The sequence below is a fragment of the Enhydra lutris genome, unplaced genomic scaffold (assembly GCF_002288905.1).
Source record: "Enhydra lutris kenyoni isolate GAN:26980312 unplaced genomic scaffold, ASM228890v2 scaffoldscaffold24, whole genome shotgun sequence".
In the NCBI taxonomy this organism is placed as follows: Eukaryota; Metazoa; Chordata; class Mammalia; order Carnivora; family Mustelidae; genus Enhydra; species Enhydra lutris.
In genome coordinates this window covers 12,081,299-12,105,462 of record NW_019154108.1, presented here as the reverse complement: position 1 = coordinate 12,105,462, position 24,164 = coordinate 12,081,299, and the positions used below count along the sequence as shown (strand labels likewise).

Sequence of the window (24,164 nt, the reverse complement as noted above, 5' to 3'; positions counted from 1 at the left end):
TATCCAAAGTACTGAGAGATAAAACCTCCCAGCCAAACATATTCTATCCAGCAAAGCTATCCCTCTGATATGAAGGAGAGATAAAGGCTTTCCAAAATAAACTGTAACTGGGGGAGTTTACCACCACCAGACCAGCCTTGTTGAAAAGAGCTCTTAAAACTGAAATGAAAAAAATGAAAGCACAAAAAATTCTGATTAAGATGATAAACAGACATTCAGAATTAGAGTACGTAACTCTTTCAGAATAGCGTTACATATTTAAATGTAGCATAAATGTTAAGGGAAAGGGGCATTAAAAATAACTATAACTGGGCACCTTGGGTGGCTCAGTTTGTAAAGCAACTGCCTTCGGCTCAGGCCATAATCCTGGAGTCCCAGGATCAAGTCCCACATCGGGCCCTCTGCTCAGCAGGGAGTCCGGTTCTCCCTCTGCCCCTCACCCCTCTCATGCTCTCTCTCTCAAATAAATAAAATCTTTAAAAAACAAACAAAAACTATAACTGCTACAACTTGGTTAAAAATTCGTAACAATAAAGATAATTTGTGACACCAGGAATATAAAAAGGGAATCTTTTTTTTTTTTAAGATTTTATTTATTTATTTGTCAGAGAGAGAGAGAGAGAGAGAGAGAGAGAGAGCATAGGCAGGCAGAGGTAGAGGAAGAAGCAGGCTTCCAGCTGAGCAAGGAGCCCAATGTGGGATTCGATCCAAGGACCCTGGGATCATGACCTGAGCCGAAGGCAGACAGTTAACGACTGAGCCACCCAGGTGTCCCTGAAAGGGGTGTCTTAAAGGATGGAACCCTTATAGGTGAACGAATGTAAGTTGCTTTCAGCAGAGAAAGGACGAGTTTATCCAGGAGACATTTTATGCTAATGTCATGCTCACCACATGGCAAAAATCAAGAGCAGAGACACAAAACATGAAAACGGGAGAAGGAGGACTTCCCTTACCCATTCAGACAAATGCAACCATCCATTTAAAGATGAGAAGATGAGGAGGGGGGCAAGATGGTGGAGCAGTAGGGGACCCTACTTCAACCAGCCCCCTGACTGTGCTGGATATCTACCAGAGCACTCTGAACACCCATGAAATCAGCCTGAGATGTAAGATCATAAACGTCTGGATCTCTACAGGGGCAGAGGATCATCAGTCAAGAGGTACAAAAGACGGAGTTGAGATTGCGCAGAAAGATTTTGGAGGATACACAGAAGGGGAAGGGAGCCACCAGAAGCAAGCCACTGGAAAGTAATACCCCAATATGAAAGTGCCATGTGCTTGGGGACCAGCAATAGATTGGAGACTGGTGGCGTGAGAGGGGAAGGGACTGGTAACAGCACTCAATCAGAACAAAGAGGCTTAAGGGACAATTGCTGGGACGGAGGGCTGCAGGCACAGATCTATGCCCATGGTTCCAGGAAGGCTGCAGCACCCACCCGCCTGCTCCCCCCTACCCCTCCCACCTGAGAGGACCTGGTGCGAACTTCAGTCAGAGGTCTCTGCGACTGGCAGTCCTGCCGCCACGCCTGAGAGGACCTGGCTTGGACTGGAGCCCACGGTCCCCAGAATAGCAGCCACTGGAGGCGGGCTCACCTGGACCAGTATCACTGTGGTTTTGGTGGCATGGGGGGGGGGTCAGAGATAAGCGGGGGCCTAGGGCAACCACTGAGAGGGTCGCTGGGGGCACAAACCGCCTGTAGGAGGCTGCAGTGTTCAACGGAGCTTGCAGAGAGGGAGTCTGTCTTCTGGAGGACTCAGAAAGGAGAAGACTGAAGCCTCTCTCTGAAGCAGAGGTTGGGGTGCAGACAGTTTACTTTGCTCTGACTCCCTCCATCGAAAAGGGGTGAAAAGCCACCAGAGAACAAAAGCCTCCACAGTACAAAAACCCGATAAACTGGTTTACATGGAGCCAAGCCCCTTGATATGGGGCGGGGCAGCTCCACCCAAGCAGGGTTAACTGCAAAACAGTGCAGGCAGGCCCCTCCCCTGGAAGACAACCCAAAAGAACAAGAGGACAACAACCACAGGGTCCCCATGAAACTGTCAAATGCCAACACCAGGAGAAAACAGTATATTTAGCTCCTGGTATTGCCTCACAGCCTGTATATTTCTTGGATACAACTTTTATCTCTCTCTCTCTCTTTTTAATTATTTCTCATGATTCTTGTTTTGTTTTGTTTTGTTTTTAAACCTACTTCTTGGTTCAACTAGATGTTTAATACGACATATTCCATAGTAACTTTTTACCTCGAACTTTTACATATATATACATTTTTCCTTTTTTAAATATATATAGATATAAGCTTCAATGTAGTCCTTTTTCCCACGACTCAATACTACCTTTATATATATATATATACACCAGTTTTAATTTCCCCATATCTCTGTAAAGTTGAGTTCTCAAAGATAAAGAGATATACCCAGGAAAAACTGAAATAACTTTCCTCGCCCACATCAACGGATTATAATCACCGTCACCTCCCCCACCCATTTTTATTTTGGGTTTTCTTTTTCTTTTGTCGGTCTTTTTATCTGTTTGTTTGTTTTTGGTGTTATACTTTACAAATCTTACTCTTGTGGGGCGGGGGGCTCCTGGGTGGCTCAGTGGGTTAAAGCCTCTGCCTTTGGCTCAGGTCATGATCTCAGGGTCCTGGGATCGAGCCCCACATCAGGCTCCCTGCTCAGAGGGGAGCCTGCTTCCCCCTCTTTCTCTGCCTGCCCTCTCTGCCTACTTGTGATCTCTGTCAAATAAATAAATAAAATCTTAAAAAAAAAATCTTACTCTTGGGGCTCATTTTGGTTGGGATTTTTTCTTCTTTTTGGCGGTGACTTCCAAATGCTCAGAAACATCCCAGGGTGCACCTTGCGAGGACATTGGTTGATATTTCCGGCTGTACAACCCCTCAACCACAACTCAACAAAATGACAAACTGGAGGAATTCCCAACAAAGAAAGGATCCAGAGACAAGGGACTCTCCAGCAGATCTAATAGATATGGATTTAAAGCAAGATATCAGAAATAGACTTCAAAGTAGCAGTTATGAAGACAAAAGTCAGGCTGGAGAAAACTATTAATGGCAACATAGATTTGTTAAGGGCAGAAGTGAGAGCAGATTCGGCAGAACTTAAAAATGCTATCAATGAGATACAATCTAATCTAGATACACTAACACTCAGGGTAAATGAGGTAGAAGAGCAAGTTAGTGATCTTGAAGGCAAACTGACAGAAAGGAAGGATCAGGAGGATGCCTGGAACAAACAGCCTAAAATCCATGAAAACAGAATTAGATAAATAAATGATGCCATGAAACGTTCAATGTCAGAATTATTGTGATCCCTGAGGGGGTGGAGAGAGAGAGAGGACTAGAAGATATATTTGATCAAATTATAGCCGAGAACTTCCCCAATCTGGAGAATAACACAAGCAATCATGTCCTAGAGGCAGAGAGGACATCCCCCAAGATCAAGGAGGGTAGGTCAATGCCCAGGTATGTAATAGTAAAACTCACAAATCTTAGAACCAAGGAAACCATTTTAAGGGCAGTTAGGGGGAAGAGATTCGTTACATAGAAAGGGAGGAACATCAGAATAACGTCAAGCCTATCCACAGAGACATGGCATGCCAGAAAGGGCTGGCAAGACATATTTAGGGTATTAAATGAGAAGAACATGCAGCCAAGAATTCTTTATCCAGCAAGGCTGTCATTCAGAATAGATAGAGAAGTAAGAAGCTTCCAGGGCCAGGAGAGACTAAAAGAACACGTGACCACCAAGCTGGTCCTGCAAAAAATATTAAGAGGGGTTTTATAAGAGGAGAAAGACCCCAAGAGTGATTCAGAACAGAGATACACAGAGACAAACCATAGAAACAAGGACTTCATAGGCAACATGATGATAATAAAATCTTAACAATAATCACTCTCAACATGAATGGCCTAAATGCTCCCATAAAACAGCACAGGGTTGCAGACTGGATAAAAAGACTACTATCTACAAGGGACATATTTGGAACCAAAGATACATCCAGACTGAAAGTGAAGGGGTAGAGAAGCATCTTTCATGTCAACGGGCCTCAAAAGAAAGCTGGGGTAACAATTCTCATATCAGTAAAATTAGATTTTAAGTTAAAGACTGTAGTCAGAGATACAGAAGGACACTAAATCATTCTGAAAGGGTCTATCCACCAAGAAGATCTAACAATTGTAAATATTTATGCCCCCAATAGGGGAGCAGCCAACTATGTAAGTCAACTGTTAACCAAAATAAAGAGACATATTGATAATAATACAATAACTGTAGGAGACCTTAACACTCCACTCTCAGCAACAGACAGAGCAACTAAGCAGAAGATCAACAAAGAAACAAGAGCTTTGAATGACACACTGGACCAGATGGACCTCATAGATATATACAGAACATTCCACCCTAAAACAACAGAACATTCATTCTTCTTGAGCACACATGGAACTTGCTCCAGAATAGACCACATACTGGATCACAAATCAGGTCTCAACCGATTCCAAAAGACAGATGATTCCCTGCATATTTTCAGACCACAATGCTTTGAAACTGGAACTCAAGCACAAGAAAAAGATTAGAAGAGATTCAAACACTTGGAAGCTAAAGACCCTCCTGCTCGAAAATGTTTGGGTCGGGGTGCCTGAGTGGCTCAGTCGTTAAGCGTCTGCCTTTGGCTCAGGTCATGATCCTGGGGTCCTGGGATGGAGCCCCGCATTGGGCTCCCTGCTCAGCGGAAAGCCTGCTTCTCCCTCTCACCCCACCCTGCTTGTGTTCCCTCTCTCTCTTTCAAATAAATAAATAAAATCTTAAAAAAAAAAAAAAAAGAATGTTTGGCTCAATCAGGAAATCAAAGAACTTAAGTCAATTCATGGAAATCAGTGAGAACAAAGACACATCAATCCAATACCTATGAGATAAGGCAAAGGCGGTCCTACGGGGGTGGGGGGGAATACCTAGCCATCCAAGCCTCACTCAAAACAATAAAAAATCGCAAATACACAAACTATCTTTACACCTTAAAGATCTGGAGAATCAACAACATATTAAGCCTAATCCACACACAAGAAGGGAAATAATTAAGATTAGAGCAAAGATCAATGAATTAGAAACCACAAATACAGTAGAACACATTAATGAAATTAGAAGCTGCTTCTTTAAAAGAATTAATAAGATCTATAAACCACTGGCCACAAGAGAAAGGACCCAAATAACAAAATGGTGAATGAAAGGGGAGGGATCACGACTAACAGCAAAGAAATAAATACAATTATCAGACATTATTATCAACAGCTATATGTTAATAAATTAAGCAATATGGAAGAAATGGATGCATTCCTAGAAACCTAGAAACCACCAAGATGGAAACAGGAAGAAACTGACAACCTGAATAGACCCATAACCAGTAACAAGACTGAAGCAGTGATCAAAAACCTCTGAAAAAAACAAGTGTCCAGGGCCTGAAGGATTCCCTGGGGAATTCTACGAAACATTCAAAGAAGAAATAATACCTATTCTCCTGAAGCTATTTCAAAAAATAGAAACAGAAGGAAAACTTCCAGACTCTTTTTATGAAGCCAACATTACCCTGATCCCCAAACCAGGCAAAGACCCCATCAAAAAGGAGAATTTCACACCAGTATCCCTGATGAATATGGATGCCAAGATTTTCAACAAGATCCTAGCTAACAGAATCCAACAATATATTAAAAACATTATCCACCATGAACAGGTGGGATTTATCCCTGGGTTGCAAAGGGTGGTTCAACATTCGCAAATCAATGCAGTAGAGCACATAAATAAGAAAAGAGACAAGAACCACATGGTCCTCTCAATTGATGCAGAAAAAGCACCTGACAAAATACAGCATCCGTTCCTGATTAAAACTCTTCAGAGAACAGGGACAGAGGGAACATTCCTCAACTTCATAAAATCTATACATGAAAAACCCACAGTGAATATCATTCGCAATGGGGAAAATCTGAGAGCCTTCCCAATGAGATCAGGAATAGGACAAGGATGCCCACTTCCACCGTTATTGTTCAACACAGTACCAGAAGTCCTAGCAAAAGCAGTCAGACAGCAAAAAGAAATAAAAGGTATTCAAACTGGCATCTTCGCAGATGGCGTGATACTCTATGTGGAAAACTGGAAAGTCTCCATCCCCAAATTACTAGAACTCATACAGCAATTCGGTAATGTGGCAGGATACAAAATCAAAGCACAGAAATCAGTTGCTTTCTTATACACGAACAGTGAAACTGTGGAAAGGGAAATTAGAGAATCAATTTCATTTACAATAGCAAGAAAAACCATAAGATACCTGGGAATAAACCTAACCAAAGAGGTAAAGGATCTATACTCTAGGAACTACAAAACACTCATGAAAGAAATTGAAGAAGACACAAAAAGATGGAAAAGCATTCCATGCTCATGGATCTGAAGAATAAACATTGTTTTTGAACATTTGTTTGTTGAATTAACATATCTATATTGCCCAGAGCAATCTATACTTTCAATGCCATCCCGATCAAAATAACAACAGCATTTTTCAAAGCGCTGGAATAAACAATCCCAAAATTTGTATGGAACCAGAAAGACCCCAAATTGCTATGGAAATGTTGAGAAAGAAAAACAAAGCTAGGGGTATCACATTGCCTGATTTCAAGCTATGTTACAAAGCTGTGATCACCGAGACAGCATGGTATTGGCACAAAAACAGACACATAGACCAGTGGAAAAGAGTAGAGAGCCCAGATATGGACTCTCAACTCTCTGGTCAACTAATCTTTGACAAAGCAGGAAAAAATACCCAATGGAAAAAAGTCTCTTGAATAAATGGTGTTGGGAAAATTGGACAGCTATCTACAGAAGAATGAAAGTGGACCATTCTCTTACACAATACACAAAGATAAACTCTAAATGGATGAAAGACCTCAATGTGAGACAGAAATCTATCAGAATCCTAGAGGAGAACATAGGCAGTAAGCTCTTTGATATCGGCCACAGCAACTTCTTTCAAGACACACATCTCCAAAGACAAGGGAAACAAAAGTGAAAATGAGCTTTTGGGACTTCATTCAGATAAAACACTTCTGCACAGCAAAGGAAACAGTCAACAAAACAAAGAGGCAATCCACAGAATGGGAGAAGATATTTGCAAATTACACTACAGACAAAGGGCTGATATCCAAGATCTATAAATAACTCCTCAAATTCAACACCCAAAAAACAGATAACCGTGTCAAAAAATGGGCAGAAGAGATGAACAGACACTTCTCCAAATAAGACATACAAATGGCTAACAGACACAGAAAATGTGTTTATCATCATTAGCCATCAGGGAGATTCAAATCAAAACTAAATGGAGATAAGACCCTACACCAGTTAGACTGGCAAAAATCGACAAGGCACGAAACAACAAATGTTAGAGAAGTCACGAGAAAGGGGAGCCCTCTCACACTGTTGGTGGGAATGCAAACTGGTGCAGCCACTTTGGAAAACAGTATGGAGGTTCCTCAAAAAATAAAAAATAGAGCTATCCTATGACCCAGGAATTGTACTACTGGGTATTTATCCCAAAGATACAGATAAAGTGAAAAGAAGGGCCATCTGTACCCCAATGTTAATAGCAGCAATGTCCACAATAGCCTAACTGTGAAAAGAGCCAAGATGGCCTTCAACAGATGAATGGATAAAGACAATGTGGTCCATATACACAATGGAATTACTCAGCCATCAGAAAGGATGAATACACAACTGTTGCATCAACATGGATGGGACTGGAGATTATGCTGAGTGAAATAAGTCAAACAGAGAAAGTCAATTATGATATGGTTTCACTTATTTGTGGAACATAAGGAAGAACATGGAGGACATTAGGAGAAGGAAGAGAAACATGAAGGGGGAGAAATAAAGTGGGAGATGAACCGTAAGAGATGACTATGGACTCTGGAAAACAAAGTTAGGGTTTTAGATGGGAGAGGAATAGAGAAATGGGTGAGCCTGGTGATGGGTATTAAGGAGGGCACAGATTGCATGGAGCACTGTGCATTATATGCAAACAATGAATCATGGAACAGTAAATCAAAAACTGATGATGTACTATATGGTGACTAACATAACATAATCAATCAATCAATAAAGGGGAAGAAGGAGCACATTATCATGGAAAATCGCCAACCGGAAGGTAGAGAGAAACAAAAGTTAAAAGAAACAATGGAGGGGCACCTAGGTGGCTCAGTCAATTGAGTGTCTGCCTTTGGCTCAGGTCATGATCCCAGGGTTCTGGGATCAAGCGCCACATTGGGCTCCCGGCTCAGTGGGAAGTCTGCTTCTCCCTCTCCCTCCCCGCTTGTGCTTTCTCTTGCCATCTCTATCTCTTTCTTTCTCTCAAATAAATAAATAAAATCTTAAAAAAAAATAAAAGAAACAATAGAGAGACAAAATAACCAGGAGGCATGAGATAAAAATGGCAGTAGTAAGTGCTTAAATATCAATAATCACTCTAAACATAAATGGATTGACGTCACTAATAAAAAGGGCGCAGAATGGCTGGATGGATTAAAAACAAAACAAAAACAAGAACAAGGGGCATCTGAGTGGTTGAGATGGTTAAGCACTGGACTCTTGATTTGGTTCAGGTCATGAGATGGAGCCACAAGCTGGGCATGGTACCTACTCTAGATTCTCTCCTTCTACCCTTCCTCTCCCCTTCCTTGTGCAAATGCACACTCTTTCTCTCTAAAACTAAAAAACAAAAAAACAAGACCCTAGTATATGCTGCTTAAAGGAGACTCATGAGCTTGGAAGATACACACAGGCTAAAAGTGAAAGGATGGAAGATAATATTTCAAGCATCCAAGCAAGTGAAAACCAAAACAAAGTGGGGATAGCCATACTTACATCAGACAAAATAGGGTTCAGGCCAGAAATAGAAATGAGATAAAGATCATTACATAATGATAAAGGGGTCAATACATTAAGAAGATATAATAATTGTAAATATGTACAGTCCTGACACGCAAGCACTGGAATACATTCAGCAAATACTAACAGATCTTAAAGAAGAAGCAGACAGTACAATAATGGTGGTGGCTTCACTACTGCACTAGCAGCAACAGATGAACCGTCCGGACAGAAAATCTGCAAAGCAATGTTGCAATCGAACCCAACTTTGGAACAAATGGACTTTAAACAGACATTACAGAACAGTCCATCTACCAGAAGCAAAATACACACGCTTCAGAAGAACACAGAGGACATTCCCCAGGACAGATCCTATGATAGGACACAAAACAAATGTTAGAAAATTTAAGAAGAAATTCTACTATCTTTTCTGACCAGGATGGTATGAAATTAGAAATCAAGAGGAAAGTGAGAAGATCTACAAATATGTGGAAATTAAATAATTTTAAACAACCACTGGGTCAAAGAAGAAATAAAGAGAAATAAAAAATTTTCTCAAAACAAATGAAAATGAAAATGCAACACATCAAATTTGTGGAATGGATGGATTAAGCAGCTCTGAGAGAAAGTTTATACCAACAAATGTACATATTAAGAAATTAGAAAGATTTCAAATAACCTTATATTTCAAAGACCTTTAGAAAAAGAACAAATTAACCCCAAAGTTAGCAAATGAGAAAAAAAAATAAGGTTCAGAGCAAAAACAAATGAAAGAGACCAGAAAAACAGAAAAGATCAAAAAAACCTAAGAACTGGTTCTTTGAAAAGATAAACCACACTGACAAAGCTTTATTTACACTAACAAAAAAAGAAGAGGGTGCCTGGGTGGCTCAGTCATTTAAAAGTCTGCCTTTGGCTCAGGTCATGGTCCCAGGGTCCTGGGATCGAGTCCTGCATCAGGCCCCCTGCTCAGTGGGGAGCCTGCTTCTCCCTCTGCTTCTGCTGCTCCCCCTGCTTGTGCACACTGTCTCTCTCTCTCTCTCTCTCTCTTTCTCTGTCAAATAAATAAAATCTTAAAGAAAATTAAAGAAAAAAGAGACTAGAATAAAATTTAAAATGAGACATTACAACTGATACTACCAAAATATATAAGATCATAACGGACAACTATGAACAATCATAGGCCAGGAAATTATATAACCTAGAAGAGATGGATACACTTTTAGAAACACACAACCCACCAAGACTGAATCAGGAAGAAACAAAGTCTGAACAGACCAATAATGAGTAATGAGATTGAATCAGTAATCAAAAACCTCCCAATACAGAAATCCTTAGGAACTGACAGCTGCACTGGTGAATTCGACCAAACATTTTAAGAAAAATTAACAATCCTCTTCAACCTATTCAAAATAATAAGGAGGAGATAACACTTTCAGACTCATTCAATAAGGCCAGTATTACCTTTATACCAAAACAAGAAAAGACAACCACAAGAAAACTGTAGACCAATATCCCTGGTGAGTATAGATGCAAACATTCTCATTAATAAAATATTAACATGCTGAATTCAAGAACACATTCATAGGATTATATACCAGGAAAAACAGGATTTATCCCTGGGATGCAAGGATGGTCCAACATATGCAAATCAATAAATGTAATATACCACCCCAATAAAATGAAAGCTAAAAATCACATGATCACCTCAATAGACACAATAAAAGCATCTGAAAAAAATGCAACATCCTTTCATAATAAAAACCCTTTGCAGACTGGATATAAAAGGAACACAGCTCAACAAAATAAATGCCACTTGCAACAAACTGAAAGCTAACCTCACATTTAATGGAGAAAAACTGAAAGCTTTTCCTCTAAAATCAGGAACAAGAGAAGGATGCCCACTCTCTCCACTCCTATCAATATAGTAGTGGAAGTCCTAGCTAGAGAAGTCAGGCAAGACAAAGAAATAAAAGACTGTCAAATGAGAAAGAAGTAAATAATATTAGTCCTATTTGTTGATATGATTTTATATACAGGAAATCCCAAAGAGCAAACCAAGATAACTGTTGGAACTGATCCACAAATTCAGTAAAGTTGCAGGATTCAAAATCAACACATATCACTCTATTGTTTTCCTTTACAGTCATAATGAAACATCTGAAAAAGAAAGAAAACTATCCTGTTCACAGTAGCATCAAAAACAACAAAATACTCAGGAAAAATTTAGCCCAGTAAGGGAAAGATCTGTACAATACAAACTGTAGGATTTTGCTGAAAGAAATTTAAGATGAAACAAACGGAAAACTATTGCATGTTGACTGATCAGAAGAATTAATATCATTAAAACATTTATAATACCCAAAGCCATGTTACAGATTTAACATAATATTCATCAAAACACCCAAGGGATTCTTCACAGAAATAGAAGAAACAATCTTAAAATCTGTTGTGGGATCACAAAAGACCCTGAGAGACAGAGCAGTCCCGACAAAAAGAACAAAGCTAGCGGCATCACACTTCCTAATAACTATACTACAAAGCTACAGTAATAAAAACAACATCTTACTGGTACAAAAACAGACACACAGAGCAGCAGAACAAAACAGCCCAGGATGAAATGCTGGCATAGATGGTCAACTAATATTCAACAAGGGAGCCAAAAACACCCAATGGAGAAAAGATAGTCTCTCCAACAAATGGTTCTGGGAAAACTGGAGAAACACATGCAGAACAATGAAAATGGGCTCTTCTCAGGCCACTTACAAAAATCAACTCAAAAGAGATCAAAGACTTAAACATAAGACCTGATAGCAAGACTTCAAGAACACATAGGTTAGAAGCTCCCAGACATTGGTCTTGGCAATGATATTTTGGATGTGATGCCAAAAGCACAAACACCAAAAGCTAAAATCAACAAATGGAACTACATGGAACTCAAAGCTCCCTTCTATAAGGCAAAAGAAACAACTAGCAAAATGAAAAGGCAACCTACAGAATGGGAGAAAACTTTTGTAAGCGATATATTGGATAAGGAGCTAATAATATTCAAAATATACGAGGAACTTGTACAACTTAATGACAAAAAACAATCCAATTTAAAAATGGGCAGAAGAACTAAATTGATGCTTTTCCGAAGAGTACTTCAAAATGGCCAACAGGCACATGAAAATATGCTTACCATCACCCATCATCAGGGAAATGCAAATCAAAACCACAATGTCATGATGCTCACACTGTCAGAATGGCTATCAAGAAGACAACAAGAGACAGTAGGTGCTGACGGAGATGGATTGAAAAGGGAATACAGTTGGGGGAAATGTAAACTGGTCCAAGCACAAGTGAAAACATTACTTTATTTTAATTTTTATTTTAATTTTTTCCTCAAAAAAATTAAAAATCCACCTGGCGGACCATCCAGCAATTCCACGCCTGGTTATAGACTCAAAGGAAATGAAAGTGGGATTTCGAAGAGATACGTGCACTCTCATGTTAACTGAAGCATTATTCACAATAACCAAGATATGGTGACAACCTAAAGTCTCATCAATGGATGAATGGTTAAAAAAGATGGGGTATAAGTACACAATGGAATGTTATTCAGCCCCGAGCAAGGAGAGTCTCCTGCCATTTGTGACAATAAGGATGGTGGATGCTCAGTCAGTCACAGAAAGACAAGAACTGCAGGACATCACTTACATGTGAGATCTAAAAAAGTCAAACCTATTACATCAGTATCTTTGGGGTAAATACCCAGTAGTGCAACTGCAGGGTCATAGGGTAGCTCTATTTTTAATTTCTTAAGGAATCTCCACACTGTTTTCCAAGGTGGCTGCACCAACTTGCATTCCCACCAACAGCGTAAGAGGAACATTCCCCTTTCCTCACATCCTCTCCAGAAGACTATGCTGAGTGAAGGAAGTCAAGCAGAGAAAGTCAATTATCATGTGGTTTCACTTACTTGTGGAGCATAAGGAGTAACATGGAGGACATTAGGAGAAGGAAAGGAAAAGTGAATTGGGGGAAGTTAGCGGGGAGACAAACCATGAGAGACTGTGGACTCTTGAGAAACAAACTAAGGGTTTTGGAGGGGAGTGGAGTGGGTGGATGGCTGAGCCTGGTGGTGGGTACGAAGGAGGGCATGTACTGCATGGAGCACTGGGTACGGTGCATAAACAACAGAGAGTAACACTGTGGTTACCAGGGGATGGGGCAGGAGTGGGCACATGAGACTGATGTGGTTTAAGGGTACCAACTCGCAATATGTAGTAAATAAGTCACAGAGACCTAATGCACAGTGTCATAAACACAGATTACAATGCTGTACTGTAATTACGTACGCGCCAGAAGTACCAAACGTCACTACAACAATCTTACTACAGTATATAAATGTACTGAATTAACAAGGTGTACATAGTAAATTTATACAATGATATATGGTAAATATATTGCATTAAAAAGTCAAAACTAACAACTTTCAATACAAAGAAGTAGTAATCCACATGCAGAGATCTTAGCAACTTATTGAAAAATACAATCAGTCTGTTTTATTGGTGTCTGCAGTTTTTTCTCCACGGGGCCTATAAAAGCGTAACAGCAAAACTTTGTTGTTGTAAAACTTACTTCTTTCACTCTTAAGAGTTACAAGTTTTTTGATTATTTATTCATACATTCCTTCATTCAAAAAAGGAGTAAGTAAAATAAATCATACGTTTTGTCCTTTGCTCTGGAGAAAATAAAGGAAGAAAGAGGGAGAGTAAGTGCTGGAGGTAAAGCAAGACTACGTTTTAAACAGAGCGGTCAGGAAGGCCTCATTTCAAGGTAACACTCAAAGACCTGAAGGAAGTAAGGGAAGGAGTCATGGAACACCAAAGGAAGAAAATTTAAGGCAGGTCAACAGCTAATGCAAAGACCCTGAGGTGGGAACATGCCTGATTTGTGGAAAGAACAGCCCAGGGAGGCTAGAAACAGAAGGAACGGTGGAGGAGGTGGGGGCGAGGTAAGGCAGGGAAAGCAGCTAGAAAGCGGTTACAAGAAGGTGGGTGATGGTGGCGGTGATGTGAACGGGTGACGGCCCCAGAGTGGGGACTGGACTCTGGATCTTCTCTGGCACCAGAGCTGCCCGGGTTTGCGGACGGGTGAGATGGGAGGTGTGACAGAAGGAGAGGGCTTAAAGATGCCTGGAAGGTTGTAGTTCTGAACACCTAAGAGCCTGGACTGCTGTGGGGGACCCCGACATGCACAGGCCAAAATGTTCAGGAGAACCCAGGAAGCGAGACAGAATAACTGGTTTATGAAGAAAAAGAAAACCAGGAGATTCAAGTGTCCCAGAAGACAAAAGAAGAAAGAGCTGTTGCGGGGGGGGGGGGGGGGATCCTCAACTGGGTCAGATGCTGACAGGTGAGAAGCCGCAGCCTGGGAAGCAGGACGGCTGGGCAGCACTCACTGAGATGGGACTCAAGATCCATCCTCCTGAATCTCAGGTGGGATCAGTTGGCATCTGCCTGTCCTAAGACTGTTACCTTCACTCACACAGTCGCAGACAGAATACAGGTCAACAGGGCTGGGGTTCTGGCAAGGGAGTGTGACAGACAGAAGTCAGAACAAGAATGTGAGTATACAAGTAAGGGTCTGATTACAACTGACCACGGAAGGATGGAGGGCACAGGGTGAGGGGGACAGAGCTCCAGGTACCGGTGGGACAGAAGGAATGCAGGAGTCACCCGAGGGAGTGAACTAGCCTACTATGAACAGGAGACAATGCAGAGTCTGCTTGAAGCTGAGATTAGGGGTGCCTGGGTGGCTCAGTCGGTTAAACATCTACCTTCGGCTCAGGTCATGATCCCAGGATCTGGGATCAAACCCCACATCCCTGCTAAGCAGGGAGCCTGCTTCTCCTTCTGCCTGCTGTTACCCCTGCTTGTGTGCGCGCTCTCTCTCTGACAAATAAATAAAACCTTAAAAAGAAAAGAAGACTTAAGAAAAAAGAAATTGATTAATAAAGAATTCTGGATAGTGTAGTCTCAAGACAGGAGCGGGTAAGGTAGAGCAGAGGACAAGATCCTTGGACGTGTAAGAATCAAGAGACCAAGAGAAGTCAGAAGAGTAAGAGGTTTGCCCAGTGCATTTTACAATCACCAAGTATCACGCCAGGAGTGATGCAGCAGAAGATAGTTTGCCAGGAAGTCACAATTTCAAGGCTGAGGAAATAGGACAGTGATCCCCAGGGCTACACTGGGATGGGAAGGGCTCCTTTCCCAGGAGCAGCCCCATCTCCTCCTCCCCAGACGAGTTCATGTGCGCACATATGTACCTGTGGGGAAATGAACGCTATGCTGGGTCGTACTGTTAAGGTCATGAGTCTACATAAACAGTATTATTCTGTTTTCCGCATGAGTCTTCAAGTGGATTTTTTTTTCAAAGATTTTATTTATTTATTTGACAGAGAGAGAGAGAGAGAGATCACAAGTAGGCAGAGAGGCAGGCAGAGAGAGGGGAAAGCAGGCTCCCTACTGAGCAGAGAGCCCGATGTGGGGCTCGATCCCAGGACCCCGGGATCAAGACCTGAGCCAAAGGCAGAGGCTTAACCCACTGAGCCACCCAGGTGCCCCTTCAACTGGATTTTTTCCAGAAATTTCTTTTCAAGATAAAATGGCCCCTCATAATCAACAGTTCTTCAAACTGAGTCCAACTCCAAAAGAAAAGGTACCATCATTAACATATATTTACCTTGAAGTTTTCTACTCAGCTCAAGTTTTTCCTGTTCAAGGCGTTTGATCCTCCTCTCATACGCCTCGGTCGCCAGATTGTTGTCGAGAGTCCTCTGGACACTGACGTCAAGGTCCAGGGACGCGGGACCGCCTGTGACCCGTAAACAGCTCCGATCGGAAAGAACGCTGAAGAAACATAAAAACATGAGTTCACGCAGAAAAGAATGTCTCAAGAAACAGAGCCTTCTGCAGCTGTCTACTTAAAACACGGATTGTGGTATCTAGCTACAGTTAACTGTGTAGGGTGACAGGAGAACACATTGTGTGCAAATCTCAACACAGACCATTTTTCAGAAGTATTTTTTAAAATTAATAAATAGTCCAAATTATCTTGCATTTCAATAACCACACATTATAAAATGATGTTTACTGAACACAAGGTGACCACGTAAGTGAAACAGTAGTCAAAAGCACACACCATGGTCCTCTTCATTAGAATTTGGATTCAAAAGTGAAATGCTTCCTCTAATTCAATATAATTTAATGAAAAATACTTGAAGTGTTGAACATTTAGTAGGGAGCAAAATCGCCACTTGCTTCTGTTCTCATGATGGAGACACAAACATATGAGATAAGTAAAATATTTAGGGCATTAAGCAGTGCTGAATACTAAGGACAAAATAAGGAAAGGGTGGGGGGGAGTACTGAGGGGGAAGAAGTAGAAATCTAGATAAAGTGGCCAGGAGGTTATCACTCAGGGCGGAACTCCCAATAAAGTCCAGAGGGAGTAACGGGGGGTGGGGGACATGGGACATTCCAAGCAGATGGAACACAAGCGCAAGAGCCTGAAGCAGGAACAGGTCTGGCATGGTCCCAGGCCAGAAAAGAGCCATGTGTGACTGGAGCAAAATCAGCAACGTTAAAAGTCGTAGGAAAGAGAAAGTGAGCCAGTCATGCAGCGTCTTGTAAGAATGTTGGTTTTGATTAAGATATGAGCTGCTGGAGTTGGGAGACTGTGGGGATGGGTCCTAAACAGTAAGAGGTTTGCCGAGTGCATTTTACAATCACCAAGTATCACACCAGGAGTGATGCTGCAGAAGACAATTTACCAGGAAGTCACAATTTCAAGGCTGAGGAATATAAGGGAATGACACGTTCCCTTATAGACTTATCTTCTAGCAGGACCAGTCAGACAGGTTCAGAGAAATCTAAGAGACGAGATTATGAACATTTGAGGTAGGTGGTTGGGTGGGTTTTAAGTAGGAGAGAGCAGAAGGGTCTCACATTCAGGCATCACCAGCAAATATCTGGGAGTGCACCACGTATCAGTGGAAAGGGTCCCAAGACGAAGCTGTGGGGCCCAGAGAGATGAGATCAGAAGGCCTCAGCTGTAGAGACAGAGGAGGACTGGCCAAAAAGGTGAGAAGTCAGGAAAGCGGCCTGGAAGGTAAGAGACGGCAGTGCTATGATGGGAAGGAGCTATGATGCCCAGCCTGAGAGGACACACAAGCCAGGACAGACTGGGAGCCCCTACTGTGCGTCTGCACAGGCGAGTGCTTGGGGCCAGAGGCGGGCAGGCAGGACCATGCAGAGGAGCATGTGAAAGCTGCCTGCCTCGACCTCTCCGTGCAAGGTTAAATGAGCTCATCAAGGGAGAGCAGAAGAGCGGGCACAGGTACAAGAAGGGTCCTAGAGGTTGGTAATCATGACCACGGAAGGTGAGACCAGTGAGAATGGTCAGGTGCTTTTCTCTGGACACTGAACTGCACGGGTCTGAGCAGAAACTTGAACTGTAATGATGATGTCAACTCAGCAGAACCATGCAGGAGACCAGGAGGCAGTCAAGCACCTGAGGGAGGGCACACAAGGATTGATGACAATCATACTCTGCTTACACCAGGGAAGGAGGACGGGGAAGTGGTCCGTGAAAACAGGACTAAGGTGGCTGGTGCTGGCACTTGGCACCTGGAGTGTATTTGCTAATGCAAAAGACTCTTCGATTCCTGCCCCAGTGCCAACAGGAACACTGTGAGCTCCATTTCTCCTCCAAAATGACCCAAGATTCTCCTATGTTCTACTCGTTACAGAACATCTAAATTTGTCAAGCAGTAGCTTCGGCCTCTATTTAAAAACTGTTTTGACTTACAAGGCTTTCTTACATATTTCTTAAATTTATCTTAATTTGCTTTAAGTTGTCCAAATTATGTTAACTTTTCCAACTTACCAGCTACTAGTATATGTGAAACCAACAAATGGCAGGTGGTGGCCAGAAAATGCAGTATGTGTGGGTGGGGGCATCGTTTCCTGAAGGAGGAAAACACATCTGGTAAGAAATAAATAACCGTGATCTGTAGGTTGGCCTATAATATTAACGATCAATAGGAAATACGTGGCTGTTCAATTTAGAAACAGAGATTAAGTCTGGTGCAGATGTGCTGTGATCTAGAATCCAGACATGAGCACTGCCACTGTAATATTCTAATAAAACTAAACTCCAGATGGAAAGTCTGACATTGAGAGTGATTATTCATGTATGCATATGTGCAGATCTGCCTCATCGCTAAAAATTATTTGTAACCCAAAATCAATATTCACAGTGCTTCTGCAATCACTAGCAGACACATGCAGAACAAAAACATTTTTTTGAGCTGCCTGATGCCTAAGTTTCCAGCTGGGACTGAACAAGGAGACGCTCTGCCTTCTTGTTTCAGCTCTGATACGACAAAAAGTACTCCTTCCAAGGTCTGCATGTGCCATGTCTTTCAGATTTTTCTGCTTTTTATGGGTGACTGTGTTGTTTAAAATGTCCTCCACGCATAGTGCAGAACGGCCATCTAGACAGTTTCTAAGCAAGACAGCTGCAATGTGCCAGACAAATACGTATGTGTGTTAGAGAAGCTTTGCTCAGGCCCAAGTTACACTGCTGTTGGCTGTGAACTTGCTGTGAATTAATCAACAATATATGTATTCAATAAGGTTTCTTTAAAGAGAAACATACATAAAACAAGGTTACGTACTGACTGGTTGAATGAAATGACCGGAGGCTCAAAAGAACCTACCCCTGTATTTCCCCCTAGGAATAATGGTTCAATATTCACAACTACAGCACACACAGGAACTTTACAGAACATGTAACTACCATAATCAGAATCGACTGTACTATGTATTTAATTTGGAAAGATGCAAATTTCTGTTTACAATAAATATAATTCTTATAATAAAAAACTGATGAGGAAAGTCCATTTTTTTTTTTTTTTGGAGGTCCGGAGAAAGAAGCAGAAGAAATCTTTACCTGCCTTGCACATGCCACTTACTGAACAGTGAACAGTGATAGAAAATCAATATACAAATTTTTAGTGCAGAATTAAAACCATAAGAAATAAAATAATGGAAAAAAAATAAAGCTCAAATTAAGAAGGCTAAAAGGGCAACATCTATAAAATTTTATGTTCTTATTGTCCTAAATTGTAACAATGTAACCTAAAGGTGTAGAGCAGAGGCTGACGACCTATGTCAGCCCACAAGCTAAGAGTGGTCCAGTGTTTGGCGACTCTGCTAGTCTGCCACCAGCCCCAAGGAGCCTACAACCTCAGGAGAGCAAGGCTATAGAATTTTCCCCACTTCCCTTCCTACCAATTTACTACTTTTAGTGGCAACACCACTGGGCATGGGAGCTCTCCAAATCAAGTCAGCCTCCTGCCAGCAGCTCGACAGCCCCAACCAGGCTGAAGGAATGGGGTGGGACAGTTTCTCAATTCATTTCCCTTGGGTTGAGTTGTCATGCCCCAAAATGGTTGTTTTTGACAATTTGTCCAGTATCATGGAGCTTTTTAAGGAGAGATTTGCCAAACTCTCACTCTGCCATCATGAAATCCACTTTTCTAAGCATCTAATTTCTCCTCTTCCTAGGAAACCTCATGGCATAACTGATCTAATTGGTAAATACGTGAAGTCTAATTTTTTCCTTGTCATAAACAGACATGTTCACCTCAGCGAACTCTCTCAATTTCTCAATGTATGAGAAAATAAATACTAGAACCCACGATAACTGTCTAGTAATTGATAAGGAGGTCCATAAAATTGCTTCATAACCACATTAAAAAGAGCTTCTTTGCAATGTCATACTTACAGAATTCTTTAAACAATCATCATCCACATCAAAATTCGATGTATCTGTTGGGCTACTAACTTCTGGAATATAAGGTGCTTCACAGTTTCGAATATTATCCCAATCAATTCCATTGAAAAAAGGGTGTTTCTTAAAGTCTTCTATTCCATTTTGACCAAGTCGGTGCTCTCTGCTGCAAATGAGTCTTCGAATAAGATCCTTAGCATTTTCAGACACATCGGTCACTTGAGCTGGAAACTGAAACCTCTCCTAGACACAGAATAATAGGAACAAAACATAAATCAGATTAACATTTATTTTCTTAAAAATGTATTTTCTTTTAAAAATGTCTAATAAGTGGGGGCGCCTGGGTGGCTCAGTGGGTTAAAGCCTCTACTTCGGCTCAGGTCATGATCCCACGATCCTGGGATCAAGCCTCGCATCGGGCTCCCTGCTTAGCAGGGAGCCTGCTTCCCCCTCTCTCTCTCTGCCTGCCTCTCTGCCTACTTGTGATCTCTGTCTAATAAGTAAATAAAATCTTTTAAAAATGTCTAATAAGTGTACACTGGCACAAAGTACTCATACTACAAAAGAGCATTTTTCTAAATGAACTTTTAATTTTATATGTGACTTAGTCACTCACACATGCACCGTAGAAAGAATATACTGAATGCTAAAATACCTTAAACTGCTATCAGAATGAAGAGAACTTATTAAAAGAAGACTGACTCAAAATTTCAGTAGAGTGTATATGACTCCTGATGTTCATATATGCCACAAACCAAGCATTAAGTAACAACAGTAAACACCTGTGAAGAATGGACCATGCACCTGACACTCATGGAAACTCTTTGTTCACTTAATGCCTATAATCCTCACAGCAATCCTTGAAGGCAGGTGCCACTATTATTCTGGTTTTGCAGAAGAGACCCAAAGCCCCAGGGAGTTCAAGCCAGTCACTCCTAGTCACACGACTAGTAAACCAAAGAGCTTTTGGAAGAGCGGCCTGACTCCAGAGTCCGGCTCGGAGCCCCCACCTCTCACTGATTTCTCTCTGAAATGATTTACGTGCTCTTTACAACGCGGTAGCTAGCTGTCCCCTGTCTTCTGACTCTCCATGACTATTTGGCAGATTATCCTTGCAGCCAGGCAGAAGAGCATTAAGGGACTGATACATACATGAAGCAACTGATCATAACTGTCTCACCCCCCTTTTATGGGACGTTCCTATTCCAGGTGTTGCAGCAGCTCACAGTCTTCTGAAATCGATCAATCAGAACCCTCCTCTCTTTATTACAATTTATTTCTATTTCATCAGGAACTAAAGGCCCCATTACTTTGCTCCTGTGGTGAATCTGGACTCTTTTCACTGCACTGATCCTAAAGAAGACCAGAACAGGTATCCTCGCACATATATCTTGGTTCAACTGAGTACTTCCTTAGGGCAGATTCCTAAACCTGAAGTTGCTCAATCCAAAGTTCTAACCCTTTTCAAGGCTCTAGATGCTTATTTACAGATTTGTTGACAGAAAGGTTACATCAGTTCCTATTGACAATGTCCAACAATACCCATCTTACTGGGTTATTCACAGTACAGAGTAGAATTTTTCTTTTCATCTTTGCCAGGGGGAAAAAGGATATCTCAGTTTTATTTTGATTTGCTTTTAATTTATGATGGCTAAGGATGAGAATTTTTTAAATGCATTCTAGTCATGAGTACTTATAGTAGTAAGGATATAAATTATCTGCTTACCCACTTCATTATTCTACGGAAGAGACCAATTTCCTATTTACTAGCATTTCTAATAAAATACAGGAGAAGGTAAGAACTAATAATTTTATGTATAATTAATGGATTTTGATTATTCATGTTTGTCAGGTCCCCTATTAGCATAGAAATTAGAATGTTCTTGTTTTTAAAAAAATATTTTTTAACTATCACATCACTTCAAATTTATTGTATCATTTACCACATTGAATTGAAAAAATAGTAAAATATACTAACTTTATGATTCATGATTTTTCCATATGTCTCCACCAGAGATTCTGCATAAAATGGTGTTTCTCCATAAAGCATTTCGTACATACAGACCCCCAGAGACCACCAGTCACATTCAGGTCCATATCTCCCTTTCCCATCTTCCATGGCTTGAAGGATTTCAGGAGAGATATAATCTGGAGTTCCAACAGCCACTGAGGACTGGACCTGAGGAAGTTCACACATTTTTAGTAATCTACTATATTAGAAACAATAATTAATTAAAAAATATTTACACTTACTCACATACACAAGACATCATTTCAAAACTACAACTTTGTCATTACCTGAATTTAGCCTCCTTGTACGTATAAGTTCAATTGTATATAATCTCCACACTAACAGTCCTCCAGATTTCACAATACTATAGAATCTTTATTATTGATGGTACTTCATTGGCTACATTTAGGGTAACGATAGGATTTGAACATCACAGCCATTAAAAACAAACTGGGTATTTAGTACAGAACATTCTTATTATTGATATTATCTAACCAACACATTCCTATAAATAATGGAACTAGGAAAACTCTACATTTGTCAAAAGGAAAATATAGCCTGAAAAAAACAGGCCAATACTTATGAGCAACCCAGAAATTATTTTAAAACACCTTAACTGAAACCTAAGGAAATAATTATTAACAATGTACTGCAAACTACCTATTAATTTAAAAAATTACAAAGGGGTTTGAAACATATTCTTCAAAAAATAAAGTCCCAGTAGAGAAAAACAGTTGCGCATGTAATTATGGGAAGTTAGATGTAAGTGAGAAAATAATCAATATAAATGATCTTGGGCATGCATCTTGCAAGGTACTCTGAAATAAAATTGTTTCTTTGTATGTTTTAAAGAAGTGTATCAAAAAAGAATATTCTCAAGGTAGAATAATGGTTAATATTCTGGATTTTCTAGAAAAAAATATCATTCTTAAGTAATCCTTAGAATAGACTTCCTCTTTGGTAATACTGAGATAAGGTAACTTGAAAACTCCTGCACTGCAAACTCTTAAAAATACTAGATAAAATACAACAACCATTTTTTTAATAAATATATAAATGAGCCCTTAGAGAAAAAAGAAATTCTTAGGGGCTGGTTATCAAGAAGTGTTTGAGAACCAGAGCAATGAGCGTTATAGCAGGACTGGGGCTGGGGAATGTTGGTTTTCATTTTCTAGATACTTGGATTTTAATATATCCATGAGGACGAGGGGACAGTCCTCAGCTTATGTGAGGTTTGAAGCAAGAGGCCACCCCCTATAATAATAGCCTTTACTCTAGAGGGTAAGTAAAAAGGTGAATTATGAAAATCTGCCATTCAGAGAAAGAGACTGTCCGTATTGATTGTGGCTGAAACGTGAAGAAAAATTGCTCCTCCCAAAATTCATCACTTTCAGCCGTATAGTCCCAGCAGTGGGTATTCTAAATCATAGTGCTTCTGGGATCCAGAAGTCCTCAAGCCAAGGAACTGGCAAAAATAATGGCACCTGGTAAGGTGCACCCCCAAAACTTGGCATAACAAATTCAAAACTACTACTATTCAAAATTCACTACTTTACAGGACACATGATCAAACCTCGCTGCATATAATTCTCACACATAAAAGCCCACTGAAGATGAGCTCATGGTCCAAAAATACAAACTAAATGAGAAAACAGTCCATTACCCCCCCCCCAAAAAAAATCAGAAATCAAAGCAATATAATTAGACCCCTGACAATTATCAATTCTACATGAAGCTACATGAAGTATGTTTTAAAATGATTAAAAATTTAAAATAAAAAATCATAGGAGAAATGAAAAAAATGAAATGACGTTCTAGAAATAGGGAAAAAAAACCCCCACAAAACCAAAAAGCTAGTCTTGAAATAAAAAAAATAAAAAGTGAACAGGTAAAAGATATGAAAAAATAAAACCAGATCCATTTCTATCCACACCGCAGTTAAACTGCAGAGTACCAAAGGCAAAGACATCTTCAAAACAGTAAAGAATATAGAGAGATTGCCTACCAAGGAATGACAAGCAGACTGCAGCTGAATTATTGGTATTGACACAGCAGAGAGAAGAAAATGGAATTGAATCTTCAAAGTGACAAGACAAAATAACTGTCACCTAATTATGATACATGAATGGGGGTTAAATACAGGTATTTTCACACAAAGAGTAAGTGAATTTCCATGTACACACTCTTCCAGATAAACATAAGGACACACTTAAGGAAACAAGAAGTTTAACTAATGTGGAAGAATGTGGTAGTAGAAGCAATTGTGAGCAAAGGTATTACTAAACTTTAACATACATACAGTCATTAATTGGATAAAATAGTGACAAAGAGGAAGGGGATGAGGAGGAGTAGGAAAAAGAGGAGAAACAGGTTGTCAGAGGAG

At 40.5% G+C, this 24,164-nt stretch overlaps 1 protein-coding gene across 4 annotated transcripts in view; it reads right to left on the bottom strand.

Moving 5' to 3' along the window:
* Nucleotides 1-24,164, bottom strand: part of LOC111150759 (CDC42 binding protein kinase alpha) — a 328,384-nt gene that overhangs the window by 142,440 nt on the left and 161,780 nt on the right. For all 4 annotated transcript variants that reach the window (XM_022508346.1, XM_022508347.1, XM_022508348.1 and 1 more), the window contains exons 7-10: nt 21,749-21,949; nt 19,765-20,013; nt 17,860-17,939; nt 15,655-15,821 (exon numbers count right to left, since the gene is read on the bottom strand). In XM_022508346.1, coding sequence (XP_022364054.1) covers nt 15,655-15,821; nt 17,860-17,939; nt 19,765-20,013; nt 21,749-21,949 — 697 coding nt within the window. The remainder of the gene's footprint in view (nt 1-15,654; nt 15,822-17,859; nt 17,940-19,764; nt 20,014-21,748; nt 21,950-24,164) is intronic.